The sequence below is a fragment of the Lynx rufus genome, unplaced genomic scaffold, assembly GCF_022079265.1.
Source record: "Lynx rufus isolate CCGP_SWC_20201006 ecotype Redwood Valley unplaced genomic scaffold, mLynRuf1.p SCAF_8, whole genome shotgun sequence".
Classification (NCBI taxonomy): domain Eukaryota; kingdom Metazoa; phylum Chordata; class Mammalia; order Carnivora; family Felidae; genus Lynx; species Lynx rufus.
In genome coordinates this window covers 25,249,421-25,272,097 of record NW_025814896.1, presented here as the reverse complement: position 1 = coordinate 25,272,097, position 22,677 = coordinate 25,249,421, and the positions used below count along the sequence as shown (strand labels likewise).

The 22,677-nt window shown below is 43.5% G+C and overlaps 1 protein-coding gene and 1 non-coding gene across 3 annotated transcripts in view; both read left to right on the top strand.

Moving 5' to 3' along the window:
- The window catches only part of CHMP4B (charged multivesicular body protein 4B), a 54,945-nt gene that overhangs the window by 18,954 nt on the left and 13,314 nt on the right, over positions 1-22,677 (top strand). The window contains exon 1 of one of the 2 annotated variants that reach the window (XM_047069466.1): positions 8,619-8,915. The exons of the other annotated variant lie outside the window; for it this stretch is intronic. Coding sequence (XP_046925422.1) covers positions 8,810-8,915 — 106 coding nt within the window. The 5' untranslated portion in view covers positions 8,619-8,809. Of the gene's footprint in view, positions 1-8,618; positions 8,916-22,677 lie in introns of those variants that run through there. 2 annotated transcript variants of the gene reach the window in all.
- LOC124504521 (U6 spliceosomal RNA) lies at positions 15,796-15,902 on the top strand. The gene has a single exon (XR_006960477.1). It is a non-coding gene; the product is annotated as a U6 spliceosomal RNA (small nuclear RNA).

The window sequence follows — 22,677 nt, the reverse complement described above, 5'->3', positions numbered from 1 at the left end:
TGTGTGTATGTGGGAGGGGAGGGGAGATGATAGGGGAAGGGTGGGGGGTAGTGGTGGCTCAGACAGAGTGACAGTTGGAAAGATAGGCTGCAGCCTCCCTGAGGAGGCCCTGGATACTAAGCTGAGGAATCTGTTAGGTTGAATTTAGTGAGGCACATACTGAATAGACACTCTGTCTGTTGAACAGTTTGTGGGGACCAGCAGCCATCTTGCTGCAGCACCCTGCTGAAGTTACCCATTGGTAGGCTTTCTACCCATTATTACCAGAGGGATTGAGGTGGGTAGAGAGTGGTTCCCTTATAAGGGGGGTCATTACTCTTTCTTTGGTTACTTTTTCCTGGTTCCCCTTCTGCTTTATCTGAAGCCTGGAACATCCTGGGCAGCTGGGTAGAGACAGAACAGTAACTTTTCTCCACTTGAGAGTATCTCAGGTTATATGCTGAAGATAGGCAGATCTTCCCTACTTAAACTAGTTTGACCAAGCCTCATTTATTAATCACGTCCTTGACTACCTCATGTTGTGCATTTTGCTCCCGACTCCCTGGCCGGCTTACTCAATTAATTGTGATCTTTGAGATTATTTAATTTTCCCTTCATGTTTATCTTTGATCCATGAGAGAGGGAGATGGGGAGAGTTTACCTCCCTTGGCTGATGAGAAGGACTTCTGTTTCTGAGGTCCATACATTTCAAGTTCAGTCTGGTCTCTGCTATCCTAGTCACAAAAATCTGAGAACTCACTCTTTTATTCACTCTTTCCTGAACTCCCAGCCTCCTGTTTTTTTCCCCTCTTTTCTAGGTGCTCCCTCCATTACCCAGGATGGTCAAGCAGAGCCCTAGGACTTAGAGACCACCCCAGTTCTAGTTCTGTTTCTGTCAACTAGTATCTTTGGGCAAGTGCCTTCTCTACTCTGGGCCTTTGTTGAGAAGCAACAATTTGTTGAGAATCAGCTATTGTTGAGAACAATAAAATGAAAAGGATGGATTAAATGAATGCTGAGATTCTTCCTGCTCTAACATTGTCTGAGTCAACAAGTGCTGTATTACAGTAACTCTCCAGAGAACCAGGTGTTGCTCTAAGCAATTTTGCTGCATAAAAAGATGGAGCAGCTTAGTGTTTGTTTTGTCTGTTAGCAGCTTGGGTACAGCCCTGCTCAGTGTAGATGTTGAGGGCAGCCACAGACTGTTTTGTAGAATGTGATGGACGTTTTGTTTTGTTTTGTTTTGTTTTTAATTGTGATTCCCTGGTTCAGACGCCAGAGCTGAATAATCGTTTTTAGCTGCTCCCGTGAGCCTCTGTCCAGGTGAGCAGCGCAGTTGCCAGAAGGCATCTCTTCTGGTGTCTGAGCCTGCTTTGGATCAGTAGTCTGACTCTCACTTGACTGCCAGTCTTTTGGCAAATCAGATGCACACATTTTTTCTGGGGCTGAGCAGGCTTAAGCCCTGCTGGACAAAAACCCAGCAGTGACCAGTTAAACATACTGAGGATGCTTCCTTGTAATAGGACTTGACCTCCTCACCAACCCACAGGATTGGGGCCACAGGATACAAAGGAGTTGTCTCCTTTGTGAAGGGAGTGGAGAAAAGAACCAGCTGGTCAAGGCTGGCCTGACTTGAGTCATTTTATTTAAATCTGCTTTTTAGGGGTGCCGGGGTGGCTCAGTCGGTTGAGCGTCCGACTTCGGCCCAGGTCATGGTCTCACGATTCATGAGTTCGAGCCCCGTGTCAGGCTCTGTGCTGACAGCTCAGAGCCTGGATCCTGCTTCGGATTCTGTGCCTCCCTCCCTCTCTCTCTGACCCTCCCCGTTCATGCTCTGTCTCTGTCTCAAAAATAAATAAAAACATTAAAAAAATAATAAATCTGCTTTTTAGGATGGTGACTAAAGATGATGCTGTATATCTTGGGGAGAGCAGTGGGCTTCTCTGCAAAGACCTGAGGTCCTAGCACTGCCCTGAACAGCTAAGCCTTTTAAAAATATGGAAGACAGGGCGCCTGGGTGGCGCAGTCGGTTAAGCGTCCGACTTCAGCCAGGTCACGATCTCGCGGTCCGTGAGTTCGAGCCCCGCATCAGGCTCTGGGCTGATGGCTCAGAGCCTGGAGCCTGTTTCCCATTCTGTGTCTCCCTCTCTCTCTGCCCCTCCCCCGTTCATGCTCTGTCTCTCTCTGTCCCAAAAATAAATAAATGTTGAAAAAAAAAATTAAATAAATAAATAAATAAATAAAAATAAAAATATGGAAGACATTTACTCACCTGGTTCTAAATGAAGGCCTTTAAAACCTCAAGGCCCTACTAGTGCCCATTAAAGACCATTCTCTCCCTTTTATTAACTTTCATAGTACTTTCATGTGTCCTAAGCAGCTCTGGAAAAATCACACAAGTTTAGAGCTCATCTTGCCCATATAGAGGGAGATTCCAGGCCCAGAGAGGTTAGGTAGCTCAGGGTGCCTGGGTGGCTCAGTTGGTTAAGCGACCGACTCTTGCTATTGGCCCAGGTCATGATCTCACTGTTCGTGAGTTTGAGCCCCATATTGGGCTCTGCACTGTTAGCGCAGAGCCCACTTGAGATTCTCTCTCTCTCTGTCCCCCCTCAAAATAAATAAATAAACATTAAAAATAAATAAAAAGTGACACAGCTCAGGAGTGCCTGGGTGGCTCAGTTGGTTAAGTGGCTGACCTCGGCTCAGGTCATGATCTCACAGTTCATGGGTTTGAACCCTGCATCGGGCTCTGTGCTGACAGCGCCAGAGCCTGGAGCTTGGCTTCGGAGTCTGTCTCCTTCTCTCTCTGCCCCTCCCCCACTCCTGCTCTGTCTCTGTCTCTGTCTCAAAATTAAATAAACATTTAAAAAAAATTTTTTTTTTTAAATTTTTTTTTTTTTCAACGTTTATTTATTTTTGGGACAGAGAGAGACAGAGCATGAACGAGGGAGGGGCAGAGAGAGAGGGAGACACAGAATCGGAAACAGGCTCCAGGCTCTGAGCCATCAGCCCAGAGCCTGACACGGGGCTCAAACTCACGGACCGCGAGATCGTGACCTGGCTGAAGTTGGACGCTTAACCAACTGTGCCACCCAGGCGCCCCTAAAAAAAAAATTTTTTTTAAAGTGACACAGTTCATGAAGACAAACCTGGGACTAGAACCCGTGGCTCTTATCTCTTTCTGATTAGTTCTGCTGCCTCACTGCTTCTCAACAGACTCTGGTGTGGCCTGTTGCCAGAATGGCTTTGAAAATAAAATTAAAGCTGCCACGCAGAAGGCCAGCTGACGGGAGAGAAGGAGCAAACAGTTGCTATTTTAGGGGGTGGTTTTTTTTTTTGAGTTATAACTGGCTGTTGGTGGTTTGGCAGGATGGCACAGCCTGGGTGGAGGCTCATAAACGTCAGGGTCTTGTAGCTACCTTCCTGACTCTTTGTGTAACCAGGCTGTCTTTCCCTGCCTTCTAAGAACCTATCCAAGGGATTAGAATATTCCTACTTTTAACTCCTTTTACAGGACTCTGGAGAAGATTAGGAAGTCTATAAAAAGACCTAGGAAAAAGTTGGTATACAAATGACAATTTTTGGTGCTTCTTGATTTTTTCTTTTTTTTTTAATTAATATGTAATTTGTTTATAGTAAAGCAGACAAGTCTTAAGTGTATAGCTCAATGGTTTTTTGTTTTTTTTTAACAGATGTATATACCCATGTAATCACCACCCAGATCAAGACATAGAACATTTCTAGCACTTCAGTAGTCTTGGTGATTTTTATAGCAGCTAAGGACTTTATTTGTTTACTCCAGTCCCCTTAAGTATCTCAGAGGCATTATATTATCCTTCTGTTACTCATTCAGCATGTTTCCCAAACACCTAGTAGTGGAGAGTGCTGTGCTAGGTGTTGCTGGGGGTTCAGAAATGAGTAATTGTTGGCCTCTGTCTTAGGTTCACAGCCCATCAGGGATTATGACTAGGATCCAATGGAGACTGAGAAGGGCTGTGAGAAGCGGCTTGAAGGAAAGAGGCTGCTTCTGGCTGGGAGAGGAGAGTATATATATTTACATAGCCAGAGAATTTTCCCCAGCCTTCTCACTATTCATAAATATAGGAAAGGAGCCAGATTTTGGACTTTTAGTCCCTTCTCAGCCAGTTCTTTGCATTTTCAGACCATATTGGGTACTTTGGAGAGGTATAAGCCTAGCTGAAAATCTGCATCTATGGTGTTTGCTTGGCCTTTCCACTTCTGCTGGAGACAACATGGACAATATGGAAGAGAGCAAAAACAAGGCACTTCTCCCCTTCTTTGTCTGCCCCAATGCAGGGCTCAATCCCACAACCGTGAGATTATGACCTGAGCCTAAATTAAGAGTCAGACGCTTGGGGCGCCTGGGTGGCTCAGTCGGTTGAGCGTCCAACTTCAGCTCAGGTCATGATCTTGCAGTTGACGAGTTTGAGCCCTGCATCGGGCTCTGCACTGACAGCTCAGAGCCTGGAGCCTGCTTCGGATTCTGTGTCTCCCTCTCTCTCTCTGCCCCTCCCCCGCTCATGCTTTGTCTCTCTTTGTGTCAAAAATAAATAAACGTTAAAAAAATTAAAAAAGAAAAAGAGTCAGGCGCTTAACTGTCTGAGTCACCCAGGTGCCCCAGACGGCAAATCTTTTGTGAGTTAATTTTAGCCTGAATTTCTCTAACCCTTTTGTTCAAATCGTTTAAAACATCGAATTTTCTGTGTCTTAAGTGAAAGCAGACTCAAGAGTGACTTTTCTGATCTGTTTTCATGTGTGAGAAACAAGTTTTTGTTTTGTTTTAAATGCTAATAAAGGCATATGGCTCTGTGGTTGGTAGGAGGGAAGAAGGCCATGTCTAAGTAGATGCAAGGTGGTCCCTTTCTTTAAAGAAAGATTCTTTCAAGGTAGTGAAGACCAGTGCCTAAGATAGGGTTAATAAGATAATAGCCTAGGACATCTGAACATTGCAGAGCTTTACCTTAGTGTATGTGTAGATAGGAAAGAAAGAAGGGCACATGACTTAGCTCGGCTGAACCTTGTTCAGGTTTGATGAATTACTGTGTCTTAGAATCATAAGTCTTAGATCATTTGGGTCCGTTCCCCATCTCCATTTTACAGATGAGGAAACTAAGACTTTGATTTGGTCAGGGCTGGAACCAGAACCAGGTCTCATGTCTAGTGAGTACAAAGATGTTCTGGAAGAGTGCTCAGCAGGATTTCAAAGGAAGCATGGCTAGGACGGGGTAGTGGTGAGGTGGAGGGTGAATACAGAGTGACAGGAGCACTGGATGGTTTCCCCCAACAGTGGACCAGGAGAAGCAAAATGCTGGAGGAGGGAGAGGTGAGAGTGTCTCCTCTAGGGAAGACTGAGGCTGTCAGTAGTCTGAGGGGGTGCCCTGGGATCCCCATAGCAAAGGGATGTGGATAGCAAGGGGATGTGGAGGCTGCTGTGGCCAGGATTAAGTGCTTTAATTGGCTGGAGAATCTTCGGCACTTATCCTCCTTCTCTTTTTGTTTTCTGTTTGACTACTTGGGGACCCCTGAGGTATTGCTTTCCTCGGTAGGAAGCCTGCTTTCTAACATTCCTTTCTTTACATTCTTTTCTAAATAATCCAATTATAATCTATCACTGTTGTGTATTGTTCAAGGGAATAGAAATTATCATCCCTTCATTATTTTGGCTTCTGATAATTCTGTGCAGTTTGGAGTTAGTTCTCCAGTTTTATTATTTTCACATATATGGTTATAAGCTACAGTGTTTAGTGGAAAGACCAGATAGCAAATTCATGATTGGGTGTGTGTGCGTGGGTGTGTGTGTAGTAAAATCTGTTTTTTACATATATATGTGTAATATATATGTTACTTGATGTCTGCCATCAAGATTAACTATTTGGCCTCATCTGTAAAATAGGAGTAATAATCATAATAAGGGCTCTGAAGTCAGACAAACTGGATTTGCAAACTGGATTAGGCTCTATCACTTAACTGACTGCAATTTGGGGGAAGTTACTTAGCTTTCTAAGCCTCTATTTCCATTCTTTTGCTATTGAAGGAGAAGGGGATGAAGATTTATTGAGCATCTACTATTAGGTATTGTACTATACAACTACTTTGCATGTGCTGCCTTGTTTTCCTTGTAGTGGTTCAGTGAGATGCAGATGTTATTATCCTTATTTTATATATACGGAAACTGAGTCTTAGAAAGGTTAAGTGATTTGCCTATGTCTTTCCAATTAAAAGTCTTGGGAAAACCTTTTGGGAATGACTATTACTGTACTTTCCGAAATGGGATTTTTTTTTTCATATGGATTCTGATTCAGTTAATGTTTGCTGAACCTTTTTTAGGTGATAGGCATTATAGTTAATACCAGAATTATTTTATTGTCTTATCACCATTTTATTTTTTTTAAATTTTTTTTAATGTTTATTTATTTTTGAGACACAGACAGAGCATGAACAGGGAAGGGGCAGAGAGAGAGGGAGACACAGAATGTGAAGCAGGCTCCAGGCTCTGAGCTGTCAGCACAGAGCCCGACATGGGGCTCGAACTCACAGACTGTGAGATCATGACCTGAGCCGAAGTCGGATGCTTAACCGACTGAGCCACCCATGCGCCCCTATCACCATTTTATAAATGAGTAAGTTAAAGCTCAAGGCTCATACAAGATTATCCAAATTATAGACAACAGAGCCAGGATATGGACCAAATCTGCCTGATTCCCACCTCATGGTACCTCAGGATTACCTGACTGTGGCCCAGTTGTTTACAGCATTTGTTGACAAAAATGGATTTCATTTCAGCATAAGAATTTGACTATCCCCAGGAAATTAATTACAATGAGATTTGACCTGAATCAGAAAATAATAAAAGGTATTAAAGGAGGAGTAGGGGTGCCTGGGTGTCTTGGTCAGTTGAGCATCCGACTTCAGCTCAGGTCATGATCTTGCAGTTCATGAGTTTGAACCCCATGTCGGCTCTGTGCTGACAGCTATAAGCCTGGAGCCTACTTTGGATTCTGTGTCTCCCTCTCTCTCTGCTCCTCCCTTGCTCATGCTCTCTCTCTCAAAAATAAATGAAAACATTTGAAAGTTAAAAAAAAAGAAATGGAGTAGATTAGGAAGAGGGTCTTCCCAGCCATTATTAGCATGTCTGCTCAGAAGCTTTGCAAAGAATAAAAACAGAGAACTGCCATTACTATTAAATTCCCTGGAGGTTGGAGCCAGGAACAGATTCATTATTTGTTTTCTCCTTGACCCTGGGAGGTAGACCTGTGGGTGTCTTGTGATTTCATAAATAGTGAGGACTGGCAAAGATAAAAGTCTCATTAGAGCTATCTCCCAGTGTTATGAGGATCTCAGGCTGTTGGGGTTACTAGTCCATTGAGATAGTTTAAAAACTTTTTTAGTAGCCAGACTTGGTTCAAATCAACTCTTAGGCGTAGAAGCAACAATGGCAGGTTCTTGGGCAGTTTTTAAGTGACTGACCAGACCATAGGCATTGCTTATTCCTCATTCATTCAAGTGACATGTGGGCTCGAACAGCTTATCTAAGCCAGGGACTGTCCCCAGAAGCTTCATTGCACCAAGGGGATGTCAGTTACAGTAGTACAGTTTGGTGTTTTGAGGCAGCTTTCAGCAAGGAGTGATTCAGGATCCAGGAGAAGTGTCCTCACTTGGCCTGGGGAGAGTGGGAGGATTGAGAAGCTGCTGCCTGGACAGCCCTGCAAGACCAGTGGGAGCAAACCAGATGAAGAGTGAGATGGGCATTTGAGGAGAACTGGAAGCCTGAGGAGGCTACAGAGAATGAAAGCCAGTACAGGGTTTTCTAGGCAGGGGAGTGGAGTGTTAAAGTTTGTGTTTGGAAGGACCACTGGTTAAAAAAAAAAAAGAAGAAGAAGAAGAAAGAAAGAAAGACCATTGGTGACAGGTGGGGAGGGGGCACCTCCTACCCCCATCCACATACACTCTCTCTTCCCCCTGCCTTCCCCCAGCTCATAGAGCCCAAGTCACAACCTTGTGAGCAACTACACAACATAATCCCTCTGCTCCCCCAAACACACACTCAACACAGGGTTCTGCTCTGGACACAGTCCTCTTGCTCTTGGGTCCTGATTGCTTCAGTTGTAGGAAGGGGCCTTCCCTTGGTGTGCTGAAGGTTTAGGGCTTAGGCTGAAGATTTGTGGGCAAAGAGGCTTTTCATGCCTTTATGGAGGGAGGGGCTGAAGCTGTTTTCCATGTTTCAGCCTTGATCCGGGTCTGCCAGAATTGGGAGGGGTGGTAAATGGCTATGGGAGAGGAGGTAGAATTGTTAATCACCTAGCTCCTCAGGGAGAGTGAATATAGAAATAAGAGGTAAGTTCCCCCAGAGGTGTGGAAGTGCATATGTGTGTGTAAACAGGACTTTAGCCAAACTCCCACCTAATCGCCCTGGCCCAGGTCGACTGGCAAGGTGCATGTAGAAGAAGAAATGACCCTGTCCTCTAGAGATGCCCTTTTGTTCCTCTCTTATTGTGGCCCTGAGATCCTCAGAACCTCTGCTGTATGTCTCTCCACCATGTGACAGGATCTATGACTGGGAAGAAAAAGGAAGAGGGAGGTTCTTATCTAATTACTGGGGTAAACAACCCAGCACAAAAGTTGCAGAAAGTAGAGAGTAGCAAGAAGAAAATATCAGTTCAGTTGCTTTCTTGGAGGCAGGAATATTTGTGCAGAGGCTACTGCAGGGGTAAAAGCAGGCATGAAGGAAGTTGGGGGCAGCAGAGCTAGGGGATGGAAACAGTAAGGAAGTATAGACCTCCAAATTTGGTAGACCATTCAAGAACTCCTGATGGATCCTCAGCTGGAGGCCCTGGCTTTGGGAGTGTCTGTCTCCCTTTTCTCAAGCTCCTTCGTTTTTAATTCTTTGGGACATCATGGACCCTTTTCAAAATCCAGTAAGTGCCGTTTCCTCCCAGAACTACACATACAGTGCATGTGAAATTTTGCAGGTTGTGGTAGGGATCCTGGACCCCGGTTGAGAATCCTGCTCCAGCGTCTCTGCTGTTTTTCTGTACTATCTCATTTCTGGTATTGCCAGTTTGGTTTTAGTTGGAGGTGATAAAATGCCAACTCATACCGGCTTACTCTGCGGAAGGAGGACTTATTGACACATATGACTGTGGGAAAGGGCAGGGTGGAGCTGGTCTCTCTTTCAGCATGTTGACTCATTCTTACTGACTTCCTCATGAGCCTGGGCCAGGGCTGCCAACTGCTCTGGCTTAGAGCTTTGGATCTTGGCAGGGAATGTGCCACTAACTCCCTTCACTCTCATTTCTCTCCTCTGGAATCTCCTAGCAAATTCCAGAAGAGGAATCTGATTGGCTGCTTGGGTTAGGTACTCGTGACTAGGCTAATCACAGCAGTGGAGGGGAGGAGCTGTTCTGTGACCCAGCTTGGATCATAAGCCTGTTCCGCTCCATGGCCAGGGAGGCAGGTTTGTTTGTAGAGGCTTGGTGTTTGAGGAGGGTGGTCCTTTGGAAACAATTGCCCTGCACTTTTCTCCTCCTGCCTGGTAGAGCTCATTGCTCCTGCTCATTCATTCTTTCTCAGCCCCAACGGGGCTTGTGGGGGCATGTGGGAAAGAACTGGAGACCTGTGTTCTGGTCCTTCCACCAGGGTTCACTGAATACATACTCTGCTTATACCTCCCTGGGTCTTAGTTTCCTCCTCTGTGCAAACAAGGTTGGACTTATCCTCCAGAAGTGTGTTTGTCCAGCCAACCATCCCTCACGGAACACCTACTATGTACTGAGAATACTGAGATAGAGAGACAAGTCCCTTCCTCCCAGAGTTCCCATTCTTTTTTTTTTTTTAATTAATTTATTTATTTATTTTGAGAGAGAGAGCACAAGCAGAGGAGGGGCAGAGAGAGGGAGAGACAGAATCCCAAGCAGGCCCTGCACCATCAGTGCAGAGCCCGATGTGGGGCTTGAACTCAAGAACTGTGAGATCATGACCTGAGCCGAGATCAAGAGTCAGATGCTTAACTCACTGAACCACCCAGGCACCCCGAGTTCCCATTCTTAAAGTGTGAAAATAGAGATATGCATTAGGGTTCCAGGACACTGAGATTCTGTGCCCCTATTTATTGTGGACCCGGCAAAACCTTCTTTCCCAGAAAGACACCAGCTTACTGTGGCTCCTCTTGCCCTCCATTCTTTGGAAGCTGCCATTTGGGCAAGGAGGGTAATTTGTCTCTACCCACTTCATCATGCCTCTCCGACTCTAAGAGAAAACACTAGTTTGGTTTTCCCTCTTGCTTTGGACAAATACTTCGTAGTGCTTTTCTGCTGGCATTTCCCCCTCCCCACTTCCCCACAATCGACTTCAACCCCCAGACCTCTCTTGTCATCTCAGTTGCCAGAGTGCTTTCTTGCTTGTTCAGGCAGAGGGGGCTTTTGTTGGCTTGAATTCAGCTGGAAGCAGGGGAAGAAAAGCCAGTTGGAAAAGAAACATTTCATCCTAGCCTGGGAACGGAAACCAAGGGTAGGCTCTGCTTTTCCTATGTCCCAGCCAAGAACCTGATCACCTCCAGTAAGGCAGGCTAAGAGCATACAGCCTGAGACCTGGTGGGTGGGAGGAGTGTGATCAGTGTCCTTACTCCACTCGTGGGACCAGGCCACAGCTCAAGTGCCAGGCATAGTTAAGTTGTTCTTAATACATGTTTGCTGTTTTATTTTTTTTTTTTCTTCAACGTTTTTATTTATTTTTGGGACAGAGAAAGAGCATGAACAGGGGAGGGGCAGAGAGAGAGGGAGACACAGAATCGGAAACAGGCTCCAGGCTCTGAGCCATTAGCCCAGAGCCTGACGCGGGGCTCGAACTCACGGACCGCGAGATTGTGACCTGGCTGAAGTCGGACGCTTAACCAACTGCGCCACCCAGGCGCCCCTGTTTGCTGTTTTAAATACAACTGTCTTAGGGTACCTAAGTGGCTCAGTTGGTTAAGCATCTGACTTTGGCTCAAGTCATGATCTCATGGTTTGTGGGTTCGAGCCCCACGTCGGGCTCTGTGCTTGATAGCTCAGAGCCTGGAGCCTGCTTCAGATTCTGTGTCTCTCTCCCTCTCTCTCTGACCCTCCCCTGCTTGTGTTCTGTCTCTTTCTCTCAAGAATAAACATAAATTAAAAAAAAATTTTTTTAATAAAAAAATAGATACAACTGTCTTTTCATGTCTGGGGATGGGGCAGAAATTGGCTCTTTTATTAAGGTTACTTTTTTGTTTGTTTTGATTACATAGTCATGTAAGTGATACATTATTTTATTTATTTTTTAAAGCTTTTGACATTCTTTTAAGTTTATTTTTGAGAGTGAGAGAGAGTGAGCAGGGGAGGGGCAGAGAGAAGAAGAGAAAGAATCCCAAGCAGGCCCCACACTGCCAACATGGAGCCTGACACAGGGCTCAAACCCACGAACCTGAGCTGAAATCAAGAGTTTGACACTTAACCGACTGAGCCACCTAGGCGCCCTGGTATGTAATTTTAAAAGTGCCTTCTCGGGGCACCTCGTCTTTTCTCCCCTGAGTTGGTTACTAGTCTCTCTGAGAAATGGCATCTCCACCACCTTGTTGCTCCAACCAGAACTTGGGGGTTCTTCCTGACTGTGCATTTTCTCATTTCCTTCCCCTACACATTCAAACAGATGATACAGGCCAAGGTCTTCCCTCTTGATACCTCTCATCTTCTTCTGGTCAGTCCCTCCACTGTGGCCTTAGTTCAGGCCCTTGAAATCCAAACTCTCTGGATTATTGCAGTTGTCACCAGTCCTTTCTCTTCACAGCAGCCAGAGAGATCTTTCTGAAATGCAAATCTTATCACATGCTTGCCCTGCTTAGAATCTTTCAATGGCTTCCCTCTAATCCTGGGATAAAGTCTAGCAGCTCCTTAATAAGACATACAAGTTTGTTCTTGAGTTTCTCTCTTGAGCTTTTATCTTTCCTTACTCCTCCCCCTCCCCCCCAATGCCTTTCTGTTCCTCCTGCCTGGGATATGTTTCTCTTGCCTATCTTTTATCATCCTTTATTTTTTTTTTATTTTATTTATTTTTTTAAGTAGGCTTCACACCCAACATGGAGCTTGAACTCATGACCCTGGGATCAAGAGTCGGATGCTTTGCTGACTGAGCCAGCCAGGTGCCCCTTTCGTATCATCCTTTAAAGTGTGTGATAACTACAAAGGTTAGGTTCCCCTCCCCTGGGCTACCATAGTGCCCTGTGCTTACCTCTGTCATTATATCACATTGTCCATCTCTTTGCTGGTTTGTGAACTCCTTCAGCTTTGGGGCTGTGTCTTTTTTTGTTTCTGGTAACAAAGTATTACAAGCAAAGTATAATTCCTGATAGTAGAAGGAGCATGGATTTGGGTTGTTCAAGGAATTTGTCAATCTGAGTTTTCAAATTTATTAGCATGAAGTTGTGCATAATATTCCCTTTCGCTTTTAGCATCTGTGGAATCAGTAGTGATGTTACATCATTCCTGACATTGGCAACTTTTTTTTTCCTGATCATTCTGGCTAGAAGTTCAATTTTATTGATCAAAGAGACAGGGGTTTTTTTTTTTGTTTTTTTTTTTTAGGGTTTATTTATTTTTGAGAGAGAGAGAGAGAGACAGAGCACGAGTGGGGAAGGGGTAGAGAGGAAGAAGACACAGAATCCGAAGCAGGCCCCAGGCTCTGAGCTGTCAGCACAGAGCCCAATGAGGGGCTGGAACTCAAAAGCTGCAAGTTGATGACCTGAGCTGAAGTTGGGCACTTAACAGACTGAGCCACCCAGGTGCCCCAAGAACAAGATTTTTATTTCATTGATTTCTATTTTTATTTCATTGTTTCTGTTTTCTATTTTATTTATTTTTTATTTTGTTATGCCTTATTGGTATAATTGACATATTAGTTTCAAGTATACAACATATTTGATTTGATATGTATATATTGCAAAATGATCACCATAAGTCTAGTTAACATACATCTGTTTTCTAGTTTATTGATTTTCATTTTGATCCTCATTTCCTTTCTTCTGCATAATTTAGGCTTTATTCTTTTTCTGGTTTCTCTAAGGTGGAAGCTGAGGTCACTGATTTGAGGTCTTTCTTCTTTTCTTTTTTTTTTTTCAACATTTATTTATTTTTGGGACAGAGAGACAGAGCATGAACGGGGGAGGGGCAGAGAGAGAGGGAGACACAGAATCGGAAACAGGCTCCAGGCTCTGAGCCATCAGCCCAGAGCCTGACGCGGGGCTCGAACTCACGGACCGTGAGATCGTGACCTGGCTGAAGTCGGACGCTTAACCGACTGCGCCACCCAGGCGCCCCTCTTCTTTTCTAATATAAGCATTTAGTGCTATAAAATTTCCCCTAAGGATTGCTTTAAGTGACATCCCACAAATCTTGATGTGTTATATTTTCATTTTCATTCCATTCAAAATACTTTTTAAAAAAATTTTATTTATTTATTTTGAGAGAGAGAGTGCACATGCAAGCCAAGGAGAGGCAGAGAGAGAGAATCCCAAGTAGGTTCTGTGCTGTAAGTACAGAGCCCAACACAAGGCTCAAGCCCAAGAACCATGAGATCATGACCTGAGCCAAAATCAAGAGATGGAAGCTTAACTGACTGAGCCACCCAGGCACCCCTCAAAATACTTTCTAATTTCTCATTCAATTTCTTTTTTGACCTATGGGTTATTTAGCAATATGTTAGTTTTCAAGTATTTGGGGAATTTTCCTGAGATCTTCTGTTTGTGACTTCTAATTTAATTTTATTATGGTTAGAGAACATACTTTTTATGACTTGAATCCTTTTAAATCTATTGAGCTTTGTATTGTGGCCCAGAATGAGGTCCATGTTGGTAAATGTTCCATATTCACATGAAGAGAATGAGTATTCTGCTGTTGGTGGTGAAATTTTCTATAGATGTCAGTTAGGTCAAGTTTATTGATTTTGAGCTGTTCGAGACTTCTGTATCCTCACTGATTTCCTGTCTATATCAGTTGTCAAAGAAGGGTATTGAAATCTGACTGTAATTGTGGATTTGTTTCTCCTTGTAATTCTATCCATTTTTGCTTCATGTATTTTAAAATTCTATAATTAGGTCTATAAATGTTTCTAATTGTTATATCCTCCTGATAATTGAACTCTTTATGATTATGAGGTGACCTTCTTTGTTCCTGGTAATATTCTTTGCTTTGAAATCTACTTTGGTATATTAATTAATATATCCATTCCAGCCTTCTTTTGTGTAGTGTAACCTTGGTTACATTGTAACATGTAGTGCAATAATGATTTCAGGAGCAGAATCCAGTGATTCATCCCCTGCGTATAACACCCAGGGCTCATCCCAACAAGTGTCTTAATGGCCCTTGCCCATTTAGCCCATCCCCCACCCACAACCCCTCCAGCAACCCTCTGTTCTCTATATTTAAGAGTCTATCATGTTTTGTTCTCCTCCGTGTTTTTATATTATTTTTGCTTCCCTTCCCGTATGTTCATCTGTTTTGTATCTTAAATTCCACATATGAGTGAAGTCATATGAAATTTGTCTTTTTCTGACTAATTTCACTTAGCGTAATGCCCTCTAGTTCCACCCATGTTGTTGCAAATAACAAGATTTCATTCCTTTTGGTTGCCAAATAACACTCCATTGTATATATATATCACATCTTCTTTATCCATTCACCCCTCGATGGACATTTGGGTTCTTTTCATATTTTGGCTATTGTCAATAGTGCTGCTATAAACATTGGGGTACATGTGCCCCTTGAAACAGCATACCTGTATCCCTTGGATAAATACTTAGTAGTGCAGTTGCTGGATTGTAGAGTAGTTCTATTTTTAATTTTTTGGGGATCCATCCTTTTACTTTTAACTTATTTGTCTTGATGTTTGAAGTGTGTTTTTTGTTGGCAGCATGTAGTTGGATTTTAATCTAATCAATAACTTCTTTTTTTTTTTTTACATTAAACTTCTTTTTATTGTTTATTTTTTAAATGCTTATTTTTGAGAGAGAGAGAGTGTGCATGTGTGCGTGCGCAAGCAGGGGAGGGGCAGAGAGACAGTGGGACACAGGATCTGAAGCAGGCTCTATGCTGACAGCAAACAGCCCAACGTAGGTCTCAAACCCATGAACTGCGAGACCATGACCTGAGCCGAAGTCAATGCTTAACTGACTGAGCCACCCAGGCACCCTATTGTTTAATTTTTTTAATTTACTTATTTATTTTTAATGTTTGTTTTTGAGTGTGAGTGGGGGAGGGCAAGAAGATTGGAAGTGGGCTCTGTGCTGACAGCAGGGAACCTGATGTGGGGCTCCAACTCATAAACTATGAGATCATGACCTGAGCTGAAGTCAGATGCTCAGTCGACTGAGCCACTCAGGTGCCCACTGCCCCACCGCCCATTGTTTATTTTAGAGAGAGAGAGAGAGAGAAAGGGAGAGAGAATGAGGGAAAGGGCAGAGGGAGAGAGAGAATCTAATTCACACTGAGCATGGAGCCCAACATGGGGCTCAATCCCAAAACCCTGGGATCATGACCTGAGCTGAAATCAAGAGTCAGACGCTCAGCTGACTGAGCCACCCAGGTGCCCCAACTTCTGCCTGTTAATTGAGGTATTTAGATGGTTACATTTTATGTGATTATTGATATGGCTAAATATAAATCCGTCATCTTGCTCTTTTTAAAAATTGGTCTCATCTGTTCTTTGCTACCATTTTTTTCTCTTGATTCCATTTATCTCCTTTGTTGGCTTATTAGCTGTAATTCTTTGTTATTTTTAATATTTACTTTAGTGCTCGCTTCGGCAGCACATATACTAAAATTGGAACGATACAGAGAAGATTAGCATGGCCCCTGCGCAAGGATGACACGCAAATTCGTGAAGCGTTCCATATTTTTGCCCCGCGTCAGGCTCTGGGCTGATGGCTCAGAGCCTGGAGCCTGTTTCCGATTCTGTGTCTCCCTCTCTCTCTGCCCCTCCCCCGTTCATGCTCTGTCTCTCTCTGTCCCAAAAATAAATAAACGTTAAAAAAAAAAAAAATATTTACTTTAGAGTTTGTAATATACATCTTTGACTTATATATTCTATTTTCAAGTGATACTATCGCCTTACATACAGTACCTGAACCATACAGTGGTACAGTCTCACTTCCCCCAGGCTTATGTGCTACTGCTGTCATATGTTTTACATATGTTATAAACCCCTCACTACATTATTGGTTTTTCTGTTTAAAGAGATTTACATAGGGGCGCCTGGGTGGCTCAGTCGGTTAAGCGTCCAACTTCAGCCAGGTCACGATCTTGCGGTCTGTGAGTTCGAGCCCCGCGTCGGGCTCTGGGCTGATGGCTCAGAGCCTGGAGCCTGTTTCCGATTCTGTGTCTCCCTCTCTCTCTGCCCCTCCCCCATTCATGCTCTGTCTCTCTCTGTCCCAAAAATAAATAAACGTTGAAAAAAAATTAAAAAAAAAAAATAAAAATAAAGAGATTTACATAATTAAAAAGTGGGGTTCCTGGCTGGCTCAGTCAGTGAAATGTGCGACTCCTGATCTCAGGGTTGTGGGTTTGAGCCCCACATTGGGTGTAGAGATTACTTAATATAATCTTTTTAAATTAATTAATTAGAAAGCTGTATATGTTTATGTATTTATTCTTTCTGGTGCTCCTCATACCTCTGTATAGGGCTGTATTTTCGTCTGGTATCATTTTCCTTCTGGCTAATTTTATCAGATGTCAAATGGAAATTTTACCTTACTGGGTATTGGATATTTCTGTATTCCTATAAATATTCTTTTTTTTAAAAAATATCTTTCTTTTTAAGAGACTCTTTTCTTTTAATGTTTGTTTATTTTTGAGAGAGCGTGGAGGAGGGGCAAAGAGAAAGAGAGGGAGAGAGAATCCCAAGCAGGCTCCGTCTGCACTGTTAGTGCAGAGCCTGACATGGGGCTCGAACCCAGGAACCATGAGATCATGACCTGAGCCGAAGTAGGATGCTCAACTGACTGAGCCACCCAGGCACCACACTGTAAATATTCTTAAGCTTTGTTTGGGCATAGTTCATTTTGTTGGTAACAATTTGTGTTTTTGGGTCTTGCTTTTAAAATTTATTTGGTGGGACCAAAACAGGGCTATTTATTTCCCACCACTCAAACAAGACCCTTCTTCTTCTTTTTTTTTTTTTTTCTTAAATGTTTATTTATTTATTTTTGAAAGAGAGAGCACAAGCAGGGGAGGGGCAGAGATAGATTGAGGAAGACACAGAATCTGAAGCAGGCTCTAGGCTCTGAGCTGTCAGTGCAGAGCCCTACGTGGGACTCGAACCCACAAACCACGAGATCATGACCTGAGCTGAAAGTTGGATGCTTAACCAACTGAGCCACCCATGCGCCCCGTATTTTTTTCTTTTTTTAAAGTTTATTTATTTTGAGAGAGAGAGAGAGAGAGAAAGAGGGAGCAGGGGAGGGGCAGAGAGAAGGGGAGAGAGAGAATCCTAGACAGGTTATGCACTGTCAGTGTGGAGCCCAACGTGAGACTCAAACTCATGAGCCTTGAGATCATTACCTGAGCCGAAGTCAAGAGTCAGAAGCTTAACCAACTGAGCCACCCAGGAGCCCCAAGACAAGACCTTTCTGAGTACTCTACCCAAAGCCCCATGAATTGTGAGGTTTTCCAGTATGGCTGAGGAGCAGGTACTGTAACCAGCCCCATGTGAGCACCTGATACTGTTCTCTCTAATCCTTTTGAGTGGTTCTTTCCCTGATCACTGATCAGTATTTTGCTGAATACTTGAGAGAGCTCTCTACAGATCTCCAAGAGTTTGTGTTTTGTGTTCTCTTTCTCTCTCCCTTCTCCCCTCTCTCCCCCTTCCAGCTTTGTCTTCTCTGGTACTGTGTCTCCTGTGAACTCTAGCCACTTTGGTCTTTCTAGACTCTTAGCTCTATCTCGTCAAGTCTGGAAGCCTGCCAGACTCTGCCTGGTTTCTCTCCCTGCACAGAGGCCTAGGAAACTCTCGAAGCAATAAACTAGGGGAGTTGTCACCTAGTTTATGTCCCATCTCAGGGATCACTGACCTTTTTTTACCTGATACCCTGTGTCTTGAAAATCGTTTCATTTTTCTTAAGTAGGAGGTTAAGTTTTAGGTAGTCCCTACCATTTTATCTTGGCTGGAAGCAGAAGGAATATGGATTTGGATCCTGACTCTGCCAGTTATTCACAAGCATTGAGAGGTTAACAAGTTACTTAATCTCTCCAGCTTAAATCTCCTTATCTATAAATGGACTAAGACTAATTCCTTATTGTGAGGATTAAATGAAGGAATAAAATACAAGGCTGCGAACAAGTGTTAGCTCAGGTATGTGTATAAAGAACTCAGGATCAAGGTTCGAGGTCCATCCACCCATTTGGAATTAAGAAGAGGAGAGAAAGGATCCAGAAAAACCCAAGAATAAATGATTATGGGAGCCAGAGACCCTCTAGGGTATCTTTTTTTTTTTTTTAAGTTTATTTATATTTATTTTGAGAGAGAGAGAGGATTAAGGGACAGAGAGAAAAGGAAGAGAGAGAGAATCTCAAGCAGGCTTCACACTGTCATCACAGAGCCCAACATGGGGCTTGAACTCATGACCCATGGGATCATGACCTGAGCCAAAATCAAGAGTCAGACGCTTAACTGACTGAGTCACCCAGGTGCCCCTCTAGGGTATCTTCTAAGACTGACAGGAGAGAGCCATTTCAGAGAGAGGACGTCAGCAGTGCCAGAACTTACAAAGAAATGGAGAGTGAGGGCTTCTGGCTTTACATTCTAACTGTAATTACCTCTTCTTCCTGAATGATGTGTATGAATGACATTTGTGGCTAGTTGTTGAATATGAATGCTGACTTCCTCTCCCCAGCTGGAGCAGCTGAGTTCAGATGCCAGAAGGAGTCTCTGATTTTTCTAGCACAGTTTGTGAAACCAGTTGAAAGAAATACTGCTAATTTCATTGGACAGAGAAAACTTCATTATGCAAAATACTCAGGAAATGGAGAATATTGATGTTAATTACAGTTTCAAGATCACACAGGGTCAATCAGAAGAAACCTTTGTATTTGTTTTAATCAATTACTAGAAATTTCAGAACTATATAGGTTCATATATTGTTAGAGCTGGAACCCATGTTCCAGGTTCTGTCTAGACACAAGTCTTCTCAAGAGTAGTGGAAGGAGCACTGTCCCAGGGGACAGGGTACCTGGCTTGGATTCTTCTTAGTTATTACCTCTAACTTTGTGACTTTGAACAAGTTGTTGAACCTTTGGTTGCCTGTCTTTATATTAGGAATAACCTTAACTGCCTGAAGGTAAGGGATTGTTCCAGATAACTCGTAACTGTTTCTTCCAGACCTAAGATGAATGTCTAGTGTTATGGGGTAGTCAGGACATGTATATGAATAACATGGCCATGTATATGTTAGTGGAAAGTGGTGGGCACTGAGGTGAACTAGAGAGTGTGTGCCCTTTCGAAAAGGATAGCTGCTACTTAATTATGTTGGATTGTTGCCAGAAAAATTGCAGTATCGAAAGGAAGCCAAAAATCTGGATATTTGTGTGAAATATGTAACATTCAAATTTATGTATTAAGACATGGGACAACTAAGACATATCTGTGGGCTGCATGGGTACTCAGTTTCCGTTTCTGACAGCTGCTTAAATAAAATTCTGTGCCCTGACCAGCATACAGAAAAGAACCTTGACCTAGGATCCCAAAGCACAGGCTGTCTGACTGTGGCCCTCAATAACTAAAGGCAGATCACTTTCCTTCCTGGGATCCTAGTACCCCCATCTGGCCCTGAGTTACCCTTGTCACAAGAGTTACTCTCTGGATGTTTGCTGTGTCTGGGAACTGAGATGGGGCTTCTTCCTGCCTGAATTGAACCCAGCTGCAGCAGAACCCTGAAAAGCCATCAGCTGCCCTTTTTGGAACAAAAGGGAGCAGCCTCACAGGCCTTTGCACTGCTACCCTGGGTGGACTTCCCTTGGCCATCTTTTCTTCTTGCTTATGGCCTAGGCCACTCCCACTGACCTAGTCTGGAACAGTCTATTGCTTACTCTGAGTCTCTGCTACTTCCCCTCAGATGTAGTCACAAGGGGAGGTCCTAGGCTCACTGTCACTTAAACAGGTCCCTGGACTCTGGTTTTAAATTTCTAGGCATTGGGGCGCCTAGGTGGCTCAGTTGGTTTAGCGGCCGACTTCAGCTCAGGTCATGATCTCACGGTTCATGGGTTTGAGCCCTGTGTCGGGCTCTGTGCTGACAGCTCAGAGCCTGGAGCCTGCTTTGGATTCTGTGTCTCCCTCGCTCTCTGCCCCTCCCCCGCTCACACTCTGTCTCTCAAAAATAAATAAACATTAAAAAAGAGAAAAATTTAAAGTTCTAAGCATCATGGGGTGCCTTGGGGTTGTGAGTTTGAGCCCCATGTTGGGTATAGAAATTACTGCCCCTCCCCTGCTCATGCTCTGTTTCTCTCTCTCGAATATAAATACACGTTTTAAAAAATTAAAAAAAGAAATTACTTTAAAAAATAAAATAAATACAAATAAAGTTCTAGGCACTCCACTGGGAGTTAATACAGGAAAAAAAAAAACATAAGCAAGTGACAGAAGTTTGAGAAACTTTACCAAGTTCTTATAGCTATGGTCCCTGGGTCTTCTAGAATAGAGAGGGAAGGTCATTTTAGGTTCTGGGGAAAAGATCTAGAGGATATTATGGGGTGAGAGGACAGAGGCCAGAGCCCACTGGCCTCAGAAGAAATGACAGGGCAAAGTTGGGCATTATGAAGTACCCCCATCTCTTTTCCTTGTGTCAGTGCTATTAGGTGCACAGAAGTGTAGGTTCCACTCTTTAGGAGCATGTGGTCTAGGGAAGACACAGGGCAGGCATGAGGGAAAAGATATTCTTTTTTTTTTTTAATGTTTATTTATTTTTGAGAGAGAGAGAGAGAGCACATGTGAGTAGGGGAGGGGCAGAGATAGAGGGAGACAGAGGATCCAAAGCAGGCTCCATGTTGCAAGAGAGCCTGATGTGGGGCTCAAACTCATGAACTGTGAGATCATGACCTAAGCCGAAGTCAGACGCTCAATCAACTGAGCCACCCAGGCACCCCGAAGCAGATATTCTTTAAAACAGAAAACCACTCATTACAATCTCCCCATTTATGTAGAATTGCCAACCTAAATGCAGAGGAGCTAATAAAATGGTTGGACTTTAGCACATGTACCTTTAACCAATTTAAAATCCAGTAGGGAAAAAAAATTGTCTTTTCAGCCAAAGGCTTTTACTGCCTACCCTCATGGATTACCAATTAGTCAAGTGTTTCTGGGCAGACTGAGCTGCCTCTGGATGCCTTTGGTGCCAGGCTACTAGCTTGTGGAATCTGTTGTGTGGGGAAGGCACAGGAGGCTCTCAGATCCCCAGGCTCAGGCAAAAGCAGGCCACCTGCCTTCTCAGTGCAGGGTAGATAGATGTTCTCCATGGAGTAAGAACACACTCTTTGCAGATAGGCAGCCTGGCATTGATCTCAGGCCTCTCACTGTGTAACCATATGACTTGGGCAGGTGTTAAACTCTTTGAACCTCAATTTTCATATCAGTCAATGGGGCAATAACAGTACCTACTTTATAGGGTTCTTGGGAGGATCCAGTGAACATGTAAAGCACCAGTCATGGTGCCTGGCACCCAGGAAGCCACTTATAAATGTTAGCTGCTGTTCTCTATTGTATTTTGCTCACTGATCCACAGCTGCAGCCCTTTCTTGGAGAGATGCACTGGGCTAAGGGGAGGAACAGGATAGAGAAAAGACACAGAGATTCCCCCGAGAGAATGGCAGGCATAGGCAAGGAGAGAGAGGCAGAAATTTAAAGAAATGAGCAAGATGGAGAATGCTCGCATTTATTGAGTATTTTCAGAGAGATTATCTTTCTCATTCATCTTTGGGGTAGTGTTATCCATTTTCCATTTGATGAAGAGGTGAAATAATTTGAGAGGTGAAATTACTTACTGCAGTCCAGCGTCAGAGCCAGGATTCTGCCACCAAGCCTCACAGTCTTTTCTTTGTGCCCCTTGCCACTACACATCAACCAGGACCAAGGATGATGAAGCTTATGTTGGCTAAGTAATCAAGGTGGTTTTAAATTTTTTTTTCCCCCAAGCTATCCTTTTTTTTGGAGGGGGGGAGCAGGTGGTGATCGTGGTGGTTCTCTTTCTGTTAAAACAGGCTCTGAGAATTCCTGCAGTTAAGAATAATACCAATGACCACTTATTAAGCACTTGGCATGTCTGGCCCTGTGCCAGGTGCTTCACAAACATATCTCATTTTAATCCTCACAGTGATTCTATGAGATGAGTATTATTATCTGAGGATTAGTGAAATTCAGTAATTTGCTCAGAGTTTACTTGATAATGGAACTGAAACTCACAGCTGAACTGCTAGACTCTCTAAATGACCATGTTAACTTGACATGACCCAGCATTTCCTAAGCTTGTTTGAAGGTGTCTTATCCTGCCTTTATCTGACTTTTGCAGAACATATTTTCTATGTGCTGTTTAAATGATTTGGAACAATTTGATACTCTGTTAGATTGTTGATTGGGGGACTTATTTCTTTCATCTTTGTCCCGTTAAGCAGATAAGGGGCTTCTTTCTGT